Raw genomic sequence first — 17,632 nt, 5'->3', positions numbered from 1 at the left:
AATTTGTGAGCCTCCATGAACTGGAGGGAGAGAGAGAGAGAGAGGGAGGGAAAGAGGAAGAGAGAGAGAGAGAGAGAGAGAGAGAGAGAGAGAGAGAGAGAGGGAGAGAGAGAGGTGAAGGGAGGGTAAGCACAATCCATTAGCCTCCATCAGATTCTCAGCGAAGGTGAAGAAATGGAAGAACTTGGAACTAGCGCAGTGGTCGACTGCTTGCTGGGTTCCATTCTGAGCACTGAAAAAAATAAAGAAAGAAAGAATGGACATTTTAAATAGCCCCTCAGTCAAGCTCTGCAGAAGTTTTCAAGCAACAGCAAGATAGGGTTGTGGTTCCTGAGTGGAAGCAGCTCCATCAGCCGCTCTGCTACAGAGCGCGCGTCGGGCAGTCAGCGGAGCCAAGCGTGGAATTGATTTCCTTTGCGAAGTTTGTGCCTTATAAGGACTCCCAGTAGAAGGTCCATCTGGCAGAGCCAAAACCCTTCAGAAAGAAGCTAGGCCTTCATTCTAACAGAGACAAAATGCGCAATAATATAAATTAAATATATTTTTTAAAAAACAAAAAGCTATGCTGGGCGTGGTGGCACACGCTTGTAATCCCCGCACTTGGGAGGTGGAGACAGGAGGATAGTGCAGGTTTGAAGCCAGCCGCGCTGGCTTAAGACACCCTGTTTCCAAATTTAAAAAATATAAAATAGGTCTGGGAGTGTAGCCTGGAGGCAGAAGGGCTTCCTGGAACCCTAGTACCACCAAAACAAAACAAACAAAAAAGCTAACATGAAGGAATATATTAACATTTAAAAACAGAATAAAACGTAGAGGCACAAACATTTGATAACTTTGCTGGTAATCCTTACTTGTTATTACTATTGCTTAATCCACCTTGATTTTATTTCCAGACCTGTGTAGACTCCTACGTGTGTGTGTGTGTGTGTGTGTGTGTGTGTGTGTGTATGTGTGTGGTACTGGGAATGGAACCCAGGGGCATTCTACCTTCGAGCTACACCCCCAGCCCAATTTTTTATTCTTTATTTTGAAACAGGGTCTCAGTGAGTTGTGGAGGGCCCAAGTAGCTGAGGCTGTCCACCAACCGCGATGCTCCTGTCTCAGCCTCCCAAGTACTGGGATTACAAGTGTGCGCCACCACGCCCGGCTCCAGTTCTTATAAAAGTGGTCTTTCAGTCTCCCTTCGGTCATTGATGAGTACTCATGGAGAACGCGAGATTGAGGTAGACAACAAGAGAGATGCATTCGGGTCATGTCAGACACAATAAAAACTATCCCATGGTCACGCAAGACGGTCATATTCCTTTTAGATTAAATTCATATCGTCGCACCTTTTTCTAATGCTCTTTTACTGATTGCCGTTCTAACAGAAGCAGTGGTGCATTCCTGTGATCCCAGTACTTGGGAGGCTGAGATGGGAGGGTCACAGGTTCAAGGCCAGCTTGAAATATCAGTGTAGTTTCAATTTCTATTTCTCTGATAGCTAAGAACGTTAAGTGATATATATATATATATATATTGCCTATAATAAAATGCACATTAAATTGCCTTTTTTTTTTCCTGTGGGTCTGGAACCCAGGGGCATTCTACATCCGACCTACACCCCTAGCCCTATTTTTTTTTTTTTTTTTGGTGGTGGGGGTTGTGGAACCCAGGAGCTTTCCTACCTCCAGGCTATACTCCCAGACCTATTTTATACTTTATTTGGAAACAGGGTCTCACTAAGCTGCTGCGAGCCTAAGTAGCTGAGGCTGGCTTCGAACCTGTGCGATCCTCCTGTCTCAGCCTCCTAAGCGTGGGGATTACACCACGCCCAGCTCCCAGCCCTATTTTTTATTCTTTATTTTGAAACAGGGTCTTACTGAGTTGCAAGGGCCTTACTAAGTAGCTGAGGCTGGCTGCAAACCGCGATCCTCCAGTGTCAGCCTCTCAAATGCTGGGATTACAAGCGTGCGCCAGCACGCGCAGCTTAAATTGCCCATTTCTATTGGCTTTTTGGTGTTAAGTTTTTTAACTCTTTCTGTTCTGGAGATTAGTCCTCTGTCAGGAAAGTAGCTGGCAGAGTCTTCTCCCATTCCGTAGGCCCTGTCTTCACATTCTTTCTGGTTTCCTTTGCTGTGCAGAAGCTTCTTAAGTTGACTTCTCATTTATTAATTCTTTATTTCCTGAGCTTTAGGGTCTTATTAACAAAGCTGCTTTCTGTCTCCTTATGTTGGAGAGTTGGCTTTATATTTTCTTCTGTCAGTTGGGAAGTGTCTGGTCTAACTCTGAGGCGCGCGCGCGCGTGTGTGTGTGTGTGTGTGTGTGTGTGTGTGTGTCTGAGGACTGAGCCCTGGGGCACTTTAACCACTGAGTTACACTCCCACCTCTTTTTATTTTTCATTTGAGAAAGATTCTTACCAACTTGCTGCGACTTCCCTCCAACCGCAGTCCTCTTGCCTCCCCTTCCCCGTGGCTGGGGTTTCAGGCCTGTGCCGTCTCATTGTGCAATTCCTTGGCCTTTGATCCACTTTGAGTTGACTTTGGTGCAGGGTGAGAGAGAGAGAGAGAGGGCAAGTTTCATTCTTCTACATGGATATCTAGTTTTTCCAGCACCATCTGTTGAAAAAGCTGTCTTCTTGTATGTTCTTGGCACTTGGTAATTGTCAAGGACCAGCTGGCTCTCTGTGTGGAATGGTCTCTGTGTGTTCTGTTCTACTCCACTAGTCTGTGTGCTTGTTTTTATGTCAATGCCATGCCGTTTTTGCCACTGTTGCTCTGTAGTATGTTTGAGTCAGATGTCATGATGCCTCCAGCGTTGCTCTTGTTACTCAGAATTGCCTTGGCTCTTTGGGGTCTTTTGTTCTCCATAGGAGCTTTAGGACTATTTTGTATGTGAACTTTAGGACTAATGTGTGGGGGACTGGAAATTTAATTCGGGGATGTTCTGCCTCTGAGCTATACCCTAGCCTTTTTTATGTTTTATTTGAAATAGGGTCTAAGTGACCACATGCTGGCCTTGAACCTGCGATCCTCCTATCTCAGCCTCCCAAGTACTGATACTACAGGAATGCACCACTGCTCCCAGGTAGGATGTCTATTTTAGTTCAGTGATGGATGTCATTAGTATTTTGGCAGGGGATAGCATTGGCTCTGTTGATGCCTTTTTTTTTCTTTTTTTTTTTTTTCCTGCGGTACAGGGATGGAGCCCAGGGCCATTCTACCTCTGAGCTATCCCCCAGCCCTTCCCCCCCTTTTTTGCTTATTCTTTATTTTGAAACAGGGTCTCACCGAGTTGCAAAGAGCCTCACTAAGTAGCTGAGGCTGTCCATGAACCACGATCCTCCTGTCTCAGCCTCCCGAATGCCGGGATTACAAGTGTGCGCCACCGTGCCCAGCAGCGATGTGGCCATTTTGACAATATTTTGCCTATCTAAGAACGTGGGAGGTCTTTCCATCTTCTGATGTCTGATGTAATTTCACTTTTTTTCCTATCTGCATCTCTTTAATTTCCTTCTCTTGCCTAATTCCTCTAAAATACCAAGTACTACCCTGAATAGAAGTGATGATAGGAGAAATCCTTACTCTGAATTTTGAGGACATGCCTTCAGTTTGTACTCCTTCAGTATGCTGCTGGCTCTGGGTTTATCAGATACTGCTTTTATGTGTTGAGACAAGTTCCTTCCATCTCTGTTTTTACCATGAATGTGTACTGAATTTTGTTGAAAGTTTTTTCTGTATCTATTGAGATGATCAAAGTATTTTATCAGTGAAATAGACAGGAGTTAATTAGAAAAGTCTTCATCTTAAGACGCCCCCCCTTGAAATTTCATGTGCTATTTCTTCATTTGTTCCATTCATTTGTTCCATTGTTTCACTTGTTGTTTGAATATCTGCTATTTGCAGATATAAGAATAAAATAAGCCAGGCATAGTGGTACAAGCCTGTAATCCCAATACTTGGGAGGCTGAGGTAGGAGGATCACAGGTTCAAGGACAGCCTCAGCTTAGCAAGGCTTTCTGCAACTTAGTGAGACTCTGTTTCAAAATTAAAAAAAGAAAATAGAGCTAAACAAAAACAAACAAACAAACAAACGACCGAAAGAGACAGGATCCCTTTTCCTTCCTGGGCATGAAGCCCAGTGGGGGGTGACAGTCAATAATGAATAAACAGGTGTAATGGTGGTGCAATGCAAAGAATGAGCCCACATGTCGGCTGTGGACTTCAATAACAGTGTCAATACTGCCTTCTCGTTTGTAACAAATATGCCATACTTAAATTGCACCTGTGCTGGATGTTCACCGGAGCTGGAACGGCGGGGGTGAGAGTTATGGAAATTCTGGGGTATGCTCATTTTTTTTTAAATAAACTTCAAACTGCTTCAAAAAATTAAGCTTTTAACTAAAATAAATAATGCTATAAGAGAGAATCACCGAAAAGGATCTAAACAGTTCTGTTAGAATAGTGAGGAGCCGGGCGTGGTGGCGCACGCTTGTCATCCCAGCATTCGGGAGGCTGAGACAAGAGGATTGCGGTTCGAGGACAGCCTCAGCTACTTAGTGAGGCCCTCTGCAACTCAGTGAGACCCAATAAAGAATGGAAAATAGGGCTGGGGGTGTCGCTCAGAGATAAAATCTCCCTGGGTTCCAACCCAGTACCGCAAAGAAAAAAAGAAAGAAAAGAAAGGAAGGAAGGAAGAAAGAGAGAAGAAAGAAAAAAAGAAAGGAAGGAAGGAAGGAAGAGAAAGAATAGTGAGGAAGGACCCTTTAGAAGTGCTAAGGCCAGAGCTAGAGGATTAGTACAAGCTAGCCAGCAAGGCCAAGTGTTATAATTGGAATTCCCTCCAGAAATACCATCCTGTCTTCTCTGGAGACCCGCCTGTGGGTGGGGCAAAGGACACCCAGGAGGAAGTTGGGCGGCTGGAACGGCCTTTGCACTCAAGGTGCAGGCAGAGCAGAGCAGAGCAGGGGGGCCGTGCCTCCTGTGACGCTCACGCCAGAACCATCAGGCTTTCCGTGGGCTGGGTGCTAGGGAGAATCGAGGCTGTGGCAGTGGCAGTAATGCGGGTTTCCAGGTCTGTGTCTGGGTGCTTTAGAGTGGCTCAAGGAGATTCATAAATTACGAACAGTCTTGCGTGTGTGTGTGTTTGAGACTACAACCAGAAGAAAATTATAAGGCGGGAAGAGCTTTCAAGTCCTAACTGTCCAGCATAACAATTGATTTCCGTAGAAGTCTGTATTACGATTCAATTTGCAATAGTTATCTTTATTCTTGCTAGTAGACTGTTGGAATTTGTGTTTGTGATTCTTTCTTCTACGACTGTATGTTGAAAAAAATTGTTCAAGGCAATAAAGAGTATCCTTTGAAAAGGGTCCGCTTAAAGCAGGGCCCTCTCTCAGCTCAACAGTATTGAATGGTTCATATCAGAGTTCCTCAGGGCAGTGAACGCCCAAGGAAAAAATGCTCCTGGGTAAAAGGAAGCGTCTGCCAGGGCGATCTCTGTTGATTCTGGACCTGTTACTGGAAGCATGGAAGAGTTCAAAGTTCTCTTTCCATTTAAAATTAAGCAGCTCTGCATAATCCACGTCTTTCTAATTTTTTAAATCTGCTTATGTGTACGAGCACTCACGATTAACAGAGCATTAGCTGTTTTTGTGCATTTCCTTTGTAGTAGAAAATTATATATGATGGCTCTACACATATACAAAATTGAATAAGATGTTGAAAACGAGCGCTTCTCACAGCCTCTAGCTTCTCATGATACAAGACGGCTCATGCATCTATTTGTACACCTCTCTAAAGTTGTTATCTTTGGTACTCTGAGAAGCAGGAACACTAAGGGAGAATTCCCCCACTCGAACAGATCTGTTGTTTATTTGGGGACGCAAACGTGCATCGTTTATGCAAGTTTAAGTAGTCCAGTTATAAATATGGAATGAAGGGATAAAGTCAAGTTTTCCACTCTGATGTCTCCATAAGAAGCTCCCCTTTGTATAAAATGCTCCACGGCGAAGTTGCTTCTATTTAAGTAGTGAGTTTGATCTTGGCTTTGATCTCACTCTTTTGATCTTGAAAGAAGGACGGAGTGGCAATAAAGAGAGGGCACGGCAGATTTTCTTTAAAGAAACGCGATAAAGTTACGGGGATGGTCAAAACCAGCGAACAAGCGCTCTTCCTCGGGCCTCGCGGGCGACCTGGCTCGACCGCCCCGACGGCGGCGGGACCAGCGCCTCGTGGGGTTGGGGGGACTCGGGGGGCGCCCACTACTCTACCCGGGGTGGAAACTTTCTCCCTGATGGTGAGAACAGATGGATCCTTTGAGACTTTTATCCAGTCTCCAACTGTTCTGGGCCGCGCGTCTACGCCGGGCGCGGCGAGCCAGGGCGCGGTCCCGGACGCGTGCCCGACGAACAATGAGCCAGCGGGGCGGCGGCCTGTGCCTTTAAGGCAGGCCCCGCCCCGCGCAGGCCCCGCCCCCGGCCCCGCCCCGGCCGCGCGGCCGCCGCGTCCTCACCTGGGGCGGCCGGGATGGAGGGCGGCGGCGCCCGGCCTGACTCCGCTCTCCCCGCAGCCGCTGCGCAGCGAGCCAGGGGCCGGCGCCGAGTGCGGGCTGGCGCGGCAGGTGAGCGCGGAGGTGAGCGAGCGGCGGGGCGCGGGAGGATGGAGGGACGGGAGGATGGAGGGATGGAGGGACGGGAGGATGGAGGGATGGGGGGACGGGAGGATGGAGGGATGGGGGGATGGAGGGATGGGGGGACGGGAGGATGGAGGGATGGGGGGACGGGATGAGGGATGGGGGGACGGGATGAGGGATGGGACGGGAGGAGGGATGAAGGGACGGGAGGAGGGATGAAGGGACGGGAGGACGGATGGAGGGACGGGAGGATGGAGGGATGGGGGGACGGGATGAGGGATGGGGGGACGGGAGGAGGGATGGAGGGACGGGAGGATGGAGGGACGGGAGGAGGGATGGAGGGACGGGAGGATGGAGGGACGGGAGGAGGGATGGAGGGACGGGAGGAGGGATGGAAGGACGGGAGGAGGGATGGAGGGACGGGAGGATGAGGGATGGGGGGACGGGATGAGGGATGGGGGGACGGGAGGGCGGACGCTGGCTCACGGCCTCGCTCTCCACTCCAGCTCGCGCAGTGGATCCGAGCCGACCGGGCGCCCCGAAAGCGCAGGCGAGCGGAGGACCGGCCGGCGTTCGCCGAGGTAGGCGCCGCAGGCCGAGCCGCGGGTCCTGGTCCTGGTCCTGGTCCTGGGCCCCGGGCCGGGCGCGGCCTCCGGGCGACAGGTGCTGCCATCGGGTGGGCGCCGCGCAGTCCCGGGGAGCCCGATGGCGTCTCGGCGCCGGTCCTGCCGAGCCCCAGAACACCGAGGCCGCCCAGGCAGGGGCCTCCCGGGCCCTCGAGGGGGCACAGCCCACCCCTCTGTCTCCTGGGGGGTGCGTTAGGCAGATGCGAGATTTTATTTCTGAACTTAGAAATAAAATGTTACTTTGAAGAAGTTTGGGCCGCCTGCTTTCTGGAATTGTATAGGGGAAGCTTGATTTGTCACCGTAATAAGCATTTTGCCATAAGGTAAGTGATCTTTTATTTATTTATTTTTTAAGTGAATTGTTGAAAACTCCCCAAAGGGAGCACCATTTCTGCAGATGTTACAGCAGAAATGGTTTTTGTTGCTTTCGCTTAATTATATTTTCCTGGGCTTTTTTTTTTTTTCTTCTTTCTCAATAGCACCGAGGGATTAAAATAGTGATGTGTTATTTTGTGCTGTTAGAATGTCTGATGAATCACTCTTGATTTTGAAGCCAAGTTCTTGCTGATAGCACTGCTGCCAGCTCCTGTGTTGCCTTAGTATGGGCATGGCGGCTTCTGGGAATGTGCGCAAGGCACCCGGAACGAAGGCCACACCAGCGTGTCAGAGGGCATTCAAGGATACCACAGGGCAGCCTCTGCCAGGCCGGGAAAAAGAACTGGCCCAGGACTGTGGGTTGTGGCTGGGCATCCAGGGTGCAGTGAAGCGTTACCTGCCCTTCCTCTCTCAAACAGTGAGTCAGATGTGTCTCGTCAGGTAAACAGTGATAAAAAAAAAAAAAGTTGTCTTTTAAGCACAGTTGAGTTTTTGAACCCTACCTCTCAGCGTGTTTAACTTTCAGATTTAGGTGTTGTTTAAATATTGTAAGGCAATGAATGAAACCATGAAATATCCAAAGAAGGAAAATACGGCATGTCTCTGGTACATTAAAAAAAAAAAGTAGCTATTGTTTTAACCAAAAAAACAAGCAAGCCGGGCATGGTGACACACGCTTGTAATTCCAGCATTCGGGAGGCTGAGACAGGAGGATCATGGTTTGCAGACAGCCTCAGCTACTTAGTGAGGCCCTGTGCAACAGAGTGAGACCCTGTTTCAAAATAAAGAATAAAAAATAGGGCTGGGGGTGTAGCTCAGAGGTAGAATGCCCCTGGGTTCCATCCCTAGTACCACAAAAAAATTAGAAAGAAAAAACAAAAAACAAGCTAAACTGAACCCTCAGCATACCATGCAAAAAGGAAGAGGCCTTTGTGGACTACTAGGTGTCTCAATACCAAAACCTAACTAGGCGTCACCCTCTCCCTGACGCCCAGGCTCTGTCTTCCGAGGAGTCACTCACCACTTCTCCTTGTTAGGAGTCTATTGTGGTAGAACTCATGGGAAGGGTGTACTCCTGACTCGTTTGCCTAGAAAATATAGGCAGCTTTTTTAAAGGGAACATTGAAATGAACCAGATTGGGGTCAGTATTCAGAACTTTTTTCCAAGAAGGAAAGCTTAAGGCTGCTTTAGTCCTTTTTTTTTTGCGGGGGGGGGGGGGTTGAACCCAGAGACAGAATATTCTACCTCCAAGCCCCCCTCCACTTAAAAATTTGTTTTGAAACCGGGTCTTACTAGGTTGCTGAGCGTCACCAAGTAGCTGAGGCTGTGTGATCCTCCTGTCTCAGCCTCCTGGGTGCTGGTCTTAAGGGCGGAGGTGGGGAAGGTGAGATCTCAGTCGGGGAGGCCATGTTAATCGTGAGGCCGCAGGCTGTTCTGCTCTGAGCGGCTCCTCCTAGCCTTCTTCCCACTGTTTGTGGAGCTTGCTCAAACTCGCCCGTGGTATTTCCACGGGCAGGTGGAGGGAGTAGGGCAGGCCTGGAGGGCATGGGTCCTGCAGCTGCCGGCGACCGTGTCCCTTGTGCTGAACCCTGATGGAACCCTGTGCTAACAGGCGCGGGCCTGTGCCGACCCCGTGCTAGGGTTTGGGCCTATTACCAGTGGGAACCTAGGTGGTTTACTTACTGCTCATTCTAAAGTTACTGTTTTTAAAATGTCTGCAGTTCCCCAAGTAGAAGCAGAGTCCTCAGTTTGCCCTTTTTCACGCATCCGCCGTATCTTACATCTACTGAAATAAAATTGTCTGTCTGTAGTTTTGTTAGTTTTATATTGAGGACGCAAGCGGGTTTTCATCACTTCGGGGAGGAGCTCGTGTGTATCTAGCCTGCCCGGGCTCGCCTGCGCTGTTTCCCTCCCCTCACCCGCCCCCATCCCGCACATCTGGCCAGGTCATCGGATGCTCCTCTGCAGGGAGGGCGCGGGCCGCGGCCAGTGGAGCCTGCTCACCTGCCTGAGGGGGGAAGCCGCCCGGGAAACGCCGGCCCTGCCAGGGGCCAGGAGCTGCCCGAAAAGAAAGCCGTCTAACCGGAGCGGAGACCTTGGTTTCCCCTAAAGCCATCCCAAGGTGGAAGGGGTGGGCACTGCCTGCTGGAACTTGAAATTCTGGTCGAGTCTTTCCGTGGTCAGTATGTCAGTGCTCTCCGAAGGGAAAGCAAAACAAAGGCGGGCTGTGGGTTAAAATAATGAATAATGAAATAAAGTACTGGGTGAGTAAGATGTGCGCCCAGATAGAGACCTAGGGTGCTGACTGCTGGCCCGGCCGTGCGCCTTCGCCTCGCGGGTCCCTGCTCCCGTTATGGCGCTGCCACCCCGCGCCCTCACACCGGCCACTTGTCCTGCCCAGGATGCAGCCTTCTCTCTGTGTCTCCCCTCACGGTCTTCTCTGCGTTCATTTCTGCTTTACTTCACCTAGCTTCATACTCTAGCTCTTTACCCACTGGTGTAACCGAATTCTTTCATACATTTACTGTTTTTGTTTGTTGGTTGGTAGTGGTGTCGTACTGGGGACTGAACTGGGGCATGTTATTCTACCTCTGAGCTGCACCCCAGATCTTTTTATTTTGAAATAGGATCTTGCTAGATTGCTGAGAGTGTGGCTACATTGCTGAGGCTGTCCTCTAACCTGTAATCCTCCTTTCTCAGCCTCCCAAGTACTGGGATTATAGGTGTGTGCCATCACACCTGGCTTTGTTTGCTTCTTCTCCTCCTCCTCCTTTCCTTTCTCTCTCTCTCTCTCTCTCTCTCTCTCTCTCTCTCTCTCTCTCTCTCTCTCTCTTTTTCGGGTCTGGGGATGGAACCCAGGGGCATTCGACCTCTGAGCTATAACCTCTGCCCTACTTTTTTTATTTTTATTTCATTTTATTTATTTTTGTGGGTCTGGGGATGGAACCCAGGGGCATTCAACCTCCAAGCTCTACCCCCTACCCTATTTTTTATTCTTTTTTTGAAACCGGGTCTCCCTGAGTTGCATAGAGCTTCACTAAGTAGCTGAGGCTGCCCGCGAACCACGATCCTCCTGTCTCAGCCTCCTGAATGCTGGGATCACAAGTGTGCGCCACCATGCCCAGCTGTTTTCTTCTTTTAAAATAACAAACTTTCAGCTGGTTTCAAACCTGAGGTCCTCCTGTCTCAGCCTTCCAAGTACTAGGATTACAGGTATGTGCCACGGTGCCTGGCTACGTGTACTTTGAAAACAGTAGATTTTGCTAAATGGCTATTGGCTTTGAAAGTAGAACACACTTTTTCTGCCTCCATTTTTAGCTTTATCTGATTCAAAGATAAACGATGCATCACAATCAGAAACTAAAGGATAATTTTTATAAACATGTGCATGTAAAATAATATAAACTAATAGTTTTATCAGTATGCTAAGAACTAGACTATGTTATAGAATAATAGTTGTAAGATATTGTATTTTAATGAAAATATATGAATGGGGTATGGTTGATTTCTTTAAAGGAAAAAACATTCTGAGTTCCAGACTCAAAGAACCGCTCTAGCCAGGCATGGTGGTATACAACTGTAACCCTAGGAGTTGGAAGGCTGAGATAGGAGAATTGCAGGTTTAAGACCAGCCTCAACAACTTAGTGAGGCCCTCAGCCACCTATTAAGACCCTGTTGGAAAGCAAAAAATTAGAAAAAGGGTTAGGGAGGTACAGCCGGGAGGTAGAATGCCTCTGGGTTCCATCTCCAGTACCATAAAAAAAAAAAAAAAAATCAGTCTCCCTGGGTGTCGTATATCTTATAATATGTAGAGAACAAATTTTACAGTGCTTATTTGGGGTCATTGCTAAGTCTATATGACGGTATGGGACGTGTGGCTTACTTTCAAAACACTGAAAATTCAACCAAATTGCTCTTGTAACAAGCAGCCCTTGATGTGCGCTAGTGTTTCCAGGGTGAGATTGTCTGGCCTTCGTTCCAGTTATTCAGAACTAACTGTCGGTGCAAATGGTTCCCAATAGCAGCAGCCTTTAAGGTCACCTTAATTACTATTTTTCTTGCCAGAACCTGAAAAACAATGTTCTGGAAAATAAACTTATTTAAAACTTGTTGAAATTTTACTGAAATTATCCAGGGTGAAATATAAAATTAAAAAAAAAAGAGATGGTTGTGGAAAAAAAATAGTCTTTGTTGTATTTAATGGCCGTTTTAAGTGGGGTCAAATGAAAAGTCATGTTTTCTGAATTGGTAGGAAAGAATATTGAAACTATTTTTTGTGATACTATCCTTCTAAATTGTGGAACATTTTTACTGTTCTTTTATTTGTTCTTTCTATGCCCTTGACTCTGACACACAATCAACAATTATCTTAGTTAGAGTAATAATTCACAGATTTTAAAATTGTATGGAAAATCTAGCTTGGTTTATGCATTTGGCAATGTTCATTGTTCACTCAGATTTTATCTGAGAGATACTTTTCTTACAGTTATAATATTGAAATCTTCGAGATAATAAAGGTAGGTACAAAATTTAACTACCTAATATTAAGTACCTCATAGGTATGTTGGCCTTTTGTGATAAAAGTCTGGTTTTGGGGGGTATAATTTCTGGAAAACACCATTTAAGACTCATAAAATTCTTTAGCTCTTTCTTACACCCGTGACAGCAGATGGTGACTGTCGGGCTGCCCCCGGATCTGTCGGTACAAAGGTCAGCAAGGTGGAGAGCGTGAACCTGAAGGTGCCCGAGGCCCCTCGCTTGGCGGGAGCTGCCCTGTCCGGCCTCATCTGAGAGCTGAGGCGTGTTCCTGCAGGGCTTTCCCAGGCCGGGAGAGCGTGGGTGCCCTGTAAGGACTCATACTAGCCTACATTGATACGGCCCTAATCCTTTACAATGGCTTCATTGAGACTCGATTTCCATAGAAAGGCCTTATGGGTCCTCATGAGTCACAGCTCAAGGTACCGCCCGGCCTCCCGGCTGAGAGGGCCTTTCTGTCCTGTGTGTGCGCCCTCTGGATGACAGCTCACTTGAGTGATGGGGGAGGCAGAGTCATTTATTAAAAAGAAATTACAGAGAAACCAAACAAAGGGGTAATTACAGTGCTCTTAATATGCAATTTTTTATTGCTGAATACTTAGAACTCCTGTGAATGTTTTGCTCTTGTGGGTCTCCCCTTTTTCCTCATAAATCTTTAACAGACCATAATTTATTAAATCCTCTGTACCCAGATCTCAAGTTAGATTAGATTTCACCAGAAATTTGGCATATTTTGCTTTTTCTTTTTAAAGCTGGACTAAGGGAAAATTGCTGATAAAATGTCTTTTGGGTAGCTTCAGGAAGTCTGATTGTTATAATTTTGTACCATTAGATTTTCATCTGTTCTTGAGGTTTTTGTTTTTAAAGAATGTGCTGTTTAAAAAAAAAAAAAATGTCCTAAGCCGGGCACGGTGACGCAGGTGTGTAATCCCAGTACTTGGGAGGCTGAGACAGGAGGATCAAAGGTTCACGGCCAGCGTCAGCTACTTTGTGAGGCCCTCTGCGACTGAGACCCTGCTGCAAAATAAAAAGTAAAATAGGGCTGGGAGTGTAGCTTGGAGGTAGAATGCCCCAGAATCCCTTCCCATTCCCATCTAGCATAATGGGAAAGTCCAGTCATCTTCGCCTCCTCACACACTTACTCACATATTGTTAAGATGCCCTTAGGGAGGAGCTTTAATATGATAATAACTAACACGTGCAGCGCGTCGAGCCCCGTCCTGAGGGCGTCACACGTGGCGGCTGGTGAATGTGCCTTCAGAGTGCAGTCACCGCCGCAGCGCGTCCTCGGGATGCCGTAGACCTCCTCACGCGCTGCGAAGGCAGGTGAGGGGCAGACAAGTAAGCGGGATAGGAGAGAACGCTTTGGGCAAGACTTCATTCTTCTTCGTCAGTGTATGGCCTGGGCCAGACCACCAACGTCAAGCGCACATTTCTAAATTAGGGAAATCCCGACCGGCGTGCATTTTGAAAGTACTTGAAAGTGTGCACATCATTATGTTCTTGTTGATCTTAGCATGTTTGATGCCAGCAGCCAGCAGCTCTCCCATGTCATGAAAGATGAAAGCCAATTTCCTATAAAACATAAGAATTTGGTTAGAAAAGGGGAGCAGAGAAAGAAATGTCATGGTTCCTTAGCTACTTTTATAGGCAGCCTTCGTTCCATTCCGACGACAGAACGCTTTGCTTGGCAGCGGTCTCAGCTTAGGCACTTTAATGAGCTGCTCTTTTGTGCCTGGTCTCGTGCCACTAACACGTATTATTTTTAAACACCTACTGGTGTCGGTGTGGACTGGAACCTGCCGTTCTTTCCATTAATTTTCTCTTCTAGAGGAGGCCGAAACTCACATGCGTCTTAAGTCCAGCCAGTGTGTGTCTCATTTATATTTCTGGGCCCTTAGCACAGTAAAAGTGATCCCCTCAAATCCCCAGCTCTTAGAAAAGGAGTTAAAAAAAAAGTAAAATTATATTTCCATCATTTTGTTTTTTAGTGATACAGGTTTTTATTGAAGTAAATCTAGTTGAGACCTCTCGGCTGTATTGTTGGTGGTCTTTCTTCACTTCTAAAAAGGCACGCTTGTAATCCCAGCCTTCAGGAGGCTGAGACGGGAGGATCGCGGCTTGTGGCCACCCTCAGCTACTACTTAGGCCCTCTGCCACTCAATGAGACCCTGTTTGAAACAGGGTCTCATTAAATTCCTAAGGCTGGCCTCAAATTCTGTGATCCTCCTGCCTCAGCCTCCCAAGTACTGGGATTACAGGCCTCTGTCACCTCATCCGGTTCCCATGCTGTTCCTTTTACACTCTGCCCATCATAATAGTCGCCTACATAAAACTCTGGGTTTACGTGATCTCGCATTATATGTGTTGAAAAATACACAGAAAATATTAAATATTTAAAATATTAAAATGCTCTAGTTTTCAGATAATAGGGATTGCCAGAACCCAAGTCAGCCTAAGAACCCAGCACATTTTTTTTGAATTTGCTGTGCGTAAGGCCTCGTGTAAGTAGCTGCTGGAAAATAACGAGCAAACAGAGGATGTCACTGCTGGTCAAGTGAAGACAAAGCAACAGAGAAAAGATGCCTTACAAAACAGCCAGCGATACGCGGGTCCAGACCACGCAGCAGGAACTCAGGTCGCGCCTTCCGAGGCTCCACCTGGGGTCCCGGCCAGCGTGTCCACGCCCGGGCCTCATCTTGACAAGCAGCCTTTTATCTGTAAACACAGGCAGGATTCTGATTGACCTGTATACAAACAGTGTCGGGATATCTATCGGAATATGTAGCTTTTAAAAATAAATTGATCTATGCTTTGCCAGTAAGGCTAGGACTCATCACAGAAATTCTGTGGACCCCTGTAATCAGGGTGACTTGGAAACCCAAGGCAGGAAATTTAATGGTATTTATAATTCTGTGTATCCTTATCAAAGTCTGAATACATTTAGACAATGTATTTACTAATTATAGTTCATATCCACAACAAACAAAAACCTGAATAAAAAGCACAGAACGCGGAAAGGAAGATAAAGCAGATCCTAAGGAATTGGCGGGCGTGAGGGTCTAGAGCAGGAAGGAGAGCCGCCCCGATCTCGGAGGCGCAGGACGCGCAGCAGGTGTCTTCGCCGGCTGCCGAGGGAGGCAGGTGCCACGCTGCTCCGCGCTGTCTTCACCCGCCATCTCCTCTGGGCTGCGAGCGACGCTGCCTGCCCCGGTCATTCAGTGTTATTTTGCAGAATTGAGAATATCGTGCTTTCTCAAAATTGAGAGTGCCTCGATGAGCGTGGAATCACACCGCGAAATTGCTGTTTCTCTTTTGCTCATGGTAAATGCTCCGAGTCGAGGCACCTCTGAACTTGGGGACACAAGTTTCCGGTTTACTTCGCTCTCCGCCTTTTTTTCCCTTTTAGTTTTTATTGATAAGGGTGTTGCCTCCGCTCAAGTTTTGCTTTCAAGGCAAAGTAAGAAATCAAGTCAGCTATAAAGGTATTTTTAAAAAGTTATAAGGCCCTTTTATCTTTTTTTGTGTGTATGTGTGTGGTACTGGGGATTGAGCCCAGAAGCATTCTGCCTGTGAGCTCCACCCCCAGCCTGTTGTGATTTCTTACTTGGAAACAGTCTCACTAGGTTGATGAGAGTCCCACTGTTTGCCGAGGCCGTCCTCCAACGCGGGCTCCTCCTGTCTCAGTCTCCAAGTACTGGGATTATAGAAGTATGCCACCACTCCAGCTCCCCTTTTATCTTTTTGATGACGCCAAACGACGTGTGGACATAGATCTCTGCAGGCCATTTACCATTTTAATCTATCTTAACATAAGAAATGCTGGTTTTTCAGAGCACGAGTTCTAAGCAACACGTCTGTGAAGAATCAGACTCATGAAAGAAGGGACGATACCAACTTGCAATAACTCTGAGACCACGGGGGACCTAGTGAGACAGGAAGAGCGTGGTCTCCGCGCATGCCTTTACATTTTTACGTTTTCACGGACAAGGTCGCAGTACTCGTTTTAAGTGGCTGTGCTTACAGCTCTGCATCATAAAGTTCGCGCCATTACTCTTCTGCGGCGGTTTTCTACTGCCGGTTGGTGTCCAGGAAGAGAAAAAGTCAAGAAAGGCATTGCATGTTAAACAGGAGCCAGGAAGGCGCCTGGAAAAGAAACGGACACCTCTGGATTCTGGGCATGTACGGTTTGGTCTCTTGTTTTTTTCTCCCTTAACTATCACATGTCCACAGACTTCAGTTTTCAGTGTTGGAGACTTGCTTTCAGCATCTATTTTTGGTGATGGAGATAAGGAACCCTGAGCACTCCCAGAGCCAACAGAAGATAGCACTCCTGTGTCTCTCTTAATGGCTTTATTGAGCTATATATATTTTATGTGCCATTAAATTCCCTCATACACAGTTTGTTGAGGTTTTAAGAGCTTATTATAGTTGTACAACCATCACCACAATCTCATTGTGTGTGTGTGTGCTGCTAGGATGGAACCCAGGGCCTTGTGATCTTCAGACAGGCGCTCCTCCGCTGAGCAGGCCAGCTTTAGAGTATTTCCATCGCCCAGAGCGCTGCCCGGCGTTCATTTACAGCCAGTCCTCCTTCCTGTTCCAACTTACAAGTATCTACTAACCTGCTTTCTTTATAGTGTATCTTTTTTTTGGAAATTGAATGTATATTGAGTTTATGAACAAATTGAACCATATACAACCCAGCCTTTGGAACGAGGTCTCTCATTTATCTTCGCGTTTCGATGGCTCGGCAGCTTGTCAATAATTTGTTCCTTCTCGTTATCGAGGAGCATTTTGTTGTGCGGAGAAACATCGCATTTTGTTTATCTGTTTACTGAGAGTTCGATGTTTGGATTTTGTCAACTTTGGGCTGTTCTGAATGATGCTGCGTGAGCACTGGTTTAATCATTTTTCGTCTCTCTTGAGTGGATACCTGGGGCTGGGATGGCGTGGCCATATGGCAGATCGGTGTTTAACTAGTAGAGAAACTGTGCAAGTTGTCTTCCAAAGCAGCCACGCCATTTTGCATTCCGACAGCAATGTCATTTCGGTGGGTTTCCAGCTTGTCCCTGTCCTCGTCGGCGCTTGGCATTGGTGGACGTCCACATTAGCCATTCTAGTGGGTGTGAGCCGTGCTCTTTCATACTTAATGCTTCTGCTCCGTGAGAGGCTCTAGAAGTGTCTAGACCCCCTAACTGCATTTGCCCCCATTTTACAGGTCGGAGGGCAGTGGCCCAGGGAGTGGGCAGTTGCAGCTCCTTGCCCACGATTCTCAAGCGCTTCGCTGCGGCTTGAGTCCTCCCACGGCAGCTGGAGTTGTGGCAACCTGCTTTCATTCTGACTCCCGTTCCCATGACTCAGAGTCCTCCGTGTCCTTTGTAGCATTGTTAGGTGTGGCTTCCTTTTGATTTTCTAAAAATGATCCGTTTCGGTCCTCCCTGGAGCGGTCTGAAGCAGCAACGGTTCGCTTTCTGCAG

The 17,632-nt window shown here is 47.4% G+C and overlaps 1 protein-coding gene across 2 annotated transcripts in view; it reads left to right on the top strand.

Moving 5' to 3' along the window:
• AOPEP (aminopeptidase O (putative)) overlaps positions 1-17,632 on the top strand; it is a gene marked incomplete at both ends in the record, with an annotated part of 267,301 nt that overhangs the window by 186,676 nt on the left and 62,993 nt on the right. Inside the window, 2 exons of one of the 2 annotated variants that reach the window (XM_080708669.1) lie at positions 6,551-6,613; positions 7,120-7,194. The exons of the other annotated variant lie outside the window; for it this stretch is intronic. Of the exons in view, the coding sequence (XP_080564795.1) occupies positions 6,551-6,613; positions 7,120-7,194 (138 nt within the window). The remainder of the gene's footprint in view (positions 1-6,550; positions 6,614-7,119; positions 7,195-17,632) is intronic. 2 annotated transcript variants of the gene reach the window in all.

This window comes from Muscardinus avellanarius (genome assembly GCF_963383645.1).
Source record: "Muscardinus avellanarius genome assembly, chromosome: 13".
Classification (NCBI taxonomy): domain Eukaryota; kingdom Metazoa; phylum Chordata; class Mammalia; order Rodentia; family Gliridae; genus Muscardinus; species Muscardinus avellanarius.
This window is presented reverse-complemented; position numbering and strand designations above follow the sequence as displayed.